This window comes from Guillardia theta, assembly GCF_000315625.1.
Source record: "Guillardia theta CCMP2712 unplaced genomic scaffold GUITHscaffold_15, whole genome shotgun sequence".
In the NCBI taxonomy this organism is placed as follows: Eukaryota; class Cryptophyceae; order Pyrenomonadales; family Geminigeraceae; genus Guillardia; species Guillardia theta.
In genome coordinates this window covers 943989-946870 of record NW_005434659.1, presented here as the reverse complement: position 1 = coordinate 946870, position 2882 = coordinate 943989, and the positions used below count along the sequence as shown (strand labels likewise).

At 60.3% G+C, this 2882-nt stretch overlaps 1 protein-coding gene across 1 annotated transcript in view; it reads left to right on the top strand.

Annotated features, from left to right (window-relative positions):
* Positions 1-2882, top strand: part of GUITHDRAFT_104162 (hypothetical protein) — a gene marked incomplete at both ends in the record, with an annotated part of 5416 nt that overhangs the window by 2327 nt on the left and 207 nt on the right. The window contains 2 exons of the mRNA XM_005837275.1: positions 192-250; positions 765-2778. Coding sequence (XP_005837332.1) covers positions 192-250; positions 765-2778 — 2073 coding nt within the window. The remainder of the gene's footprint in view (positions 1-191; positions 251-764; positions 2779-2882) is intronic.

Below are 2882 nucleotides of genomic sequence, written 5' to 3'. Positions count from 1 at the left end.
CTCCCTCCCTCCCTCCTCTCCTCTCCTCTCCTCTCCTCTCCTCTCCTCTCCTCTCCTCTCCTCTCCTCTCCTCTCCTCTCCTCTCCTCTCCTCTCCTCTCCTCTCCTCTCCTCGCCTCGCCTCGCCTCTCCTCTCCTCTCCTCTCCTCACCTCACCTCTCCTCTCCTCTCCTCTCCTCTCACGTCGCTCAGGTCGATGGCTCCGACATGTGGGACAAGGTCTACCCAGTGGATTCTAACAAGGACAAGAAGTAGAAACTTCGATACCCTCCGCTACTAGCTCAGCTTCTTTTCTCCCCTCTCCCTCTCCTCACTCCTCGCTTCTCATCTCCTCCCTTCCCTCCCTTCTCGTCTGATCTCTTCTCAACATGGCTCGACTCACTTGTCGTGGCATAGCAACACTTCACTTCTTGTTGTTGATAAATTTCGTTCTTGGCTCGAACACGTGAAGCTCAACAGCCCGGGGCCGGGCCTCCCGCAGAAATTCTCAGTGACTGAACCCGCGGCCCGGTCTGCTGTCACTGAGACTCAGTGGCCAGCTCAGTGGCACGGCTCATGGACAGTGGGGGGGATGAGGGGGGACATGTGGGGGATGAGGGTCCAATCGCACGTGCTCCTTGCTAGAGTCCTCAGAAAGTCCTCCTCCTCCTCCTTCTCCTGCAGCTCTTACAGCTGCTGCTGCTGCTGCTGCTGCTGCTGCTGCTCCACTTCCGCATAATCGAGAACCCTCTCCTTTGTTTCTTCTCCCTCCTCCCTCCTCTTCAGGCACTTTCTCCATCCTCTCGTCCTCGTTGCTGATCTTTCTTTCCTTTCACAGTATCCCCTCACTTTCCTCACGATGGAGGCAGCAGAGGCAGAGGCCCTGCTAGGAGCTCTCCTCCTCCCTCAGAACGATGGGATCAAGGCAGCAGAACAGCGTCTCAAAGCTGTTTCTTCCTCTCCGTCCTACACGATCCTCCTCATTGATCGCGCCATGTCTTCTCCTTCCCCTCAGATTCGTCAGCTTGCTGCAGTGCTTGCCCGCCGCAAGTGCATCCGCCATTGGGACATGATGGGAGACGAGGATCGCGGTAGGGTCAGGAGCATGCTGGAGCACATGCTCGCACACGAGCCTGAGCACCTTGTGAGGCGAAGCATCGCCGAGCTCGTGTCCTCCATAGCCAAGCTTGCAGTCCCTGCAGGGCAGTGGACGGGGCTGCTGCAGTTCCTCCTGGAAGCGAGCGAGAGCGATAAGAGCGAGCACAGGGAGGTCGCGCTCATGGTGTTCTCCTCCCTGACCGACAGCATCGGCAGCCAGCTGCGCCCGCACTTCCAGCAGCTCGTCCGCATCTTCCTCAGAGGCATGAGCGATGCTGCGGCTCCCGTGAGGATGGCGGCACTGGCAGCGGCAGGGAACCTCATTCAGTGGTTGGAGAGCGGGCAAGAGAAGGCGATGGGAGCAGAGATGGTGCCGTCGGTGCTTCAGGTCACTCAGCACTGCATCGAGGTCGGGGAGGAGGAGACGGCGCTGCAGGCAGTCGAGATGCTCACAGAGACGATCGACAGCAACTTTGAGCTGTTGGAGGGTCACCTGGCAACGCTGGTGAAGTTCATGCTGGATGTGTCCTGTGCGAAGGATCGGGTGGAGGTGGCGGTGCGGGAAAAAGCGATGATGTTTGTGACGGAGCTGTGCGGTCAGAAGGCGAAGCTGCTGAAGAAGAAGCATATGATCCCGATGATCTTGCAGGCGACCTTCACGCTGGCGAGCGAGGGAGGGGAGGAGGAGGATGAGGACGCGGACGAGGAGCCAGTCTTCAAGTTCGGGACGGTAGCGCTAGACGTCCTGTCGCAGCAGCTGTCCTCCCGCGTCATCGTTCCCCAGGTCATGTCGCATGTGATGGCCAACGTGTCGAGCCCGGACAAGTTCAAGAGGAGAGGAGCACTCTACATCCTCGGAGTCTGCGCAGAGGGCTGTTCGGAGAGCTACGTGGAGCAGCTGGATACCATCCTGCCGTGGCTGCTGCAGGGGCTAGGGGATCAGGAGAAGGTAGTGAAGGAGCACGCGTGCTGGGCGCTGGTGCAGTGCGCTGAGTTCTGTCAGCCTGAGATCATGGAGCACTACGAACAAGTTCTGCCAGGCATCTTCCGAACGCTGCAGGAGGAGGCGGCGCCCAACGTGAGGAGGGGAGCTATGTTCGCCCTCGACGCCTTCTGCGAGAACCTCGGGGAGGAGCTGGAGCCGTACCTCGAGGAGCTGATGAGAAAGATGCTCGAACTGCTGCACGGGGACTCGCTCGAGATCCGCGAGCTTGCCATCTCCGCCATCGCCAGCGCTGCCGGCTCGTCCGGGGAGAAGTTCGTGCCCTACTACCCGCCCGTCATGCAGCAGGTCCTGCAGCTGATGCACCTGACGGAGGATGATGCGCTGTCCCTACGAGCGCGCGCGACCGAGTGCGGGGCCGTGATGGCGGTGACGGTGGGCAAGGAGAAGTTTGCGGGGGACAGCGTCATGTTCGTCCAGCTGGCGATGGCTGGGCTGCAGCTGGACTCGAACGAGCTGAGAGAGTACACCTACGGGGCGTTTGCGAACCTTGCTGGGGTGCTGCAGGAGGAGATGCTGCCGCTGCTCCCGTCGCTGCTCCCCAAGATGATCGAGTCGATCGAGTCGGAGGATGGGGTGACGGAGGTGGAGGAGGATGGGGCTCCGAGCCTGCGGGGGATCGTGTCCCCGGACAGTGACGATGAGGACGAGAGTGACCCCAAGGCCCTCGCCGTGCGAACAGCCTGGCTGGATGAGAAGGTCCTGCTGCTGCTGCTGCTGCTGCTGCTGCTTCCTCTTTCCCAATTTTTCCATCCTTTCTCGTCCTTGTACACTCAATCCTCTCTGTCCTCGTTCTTCGTCCT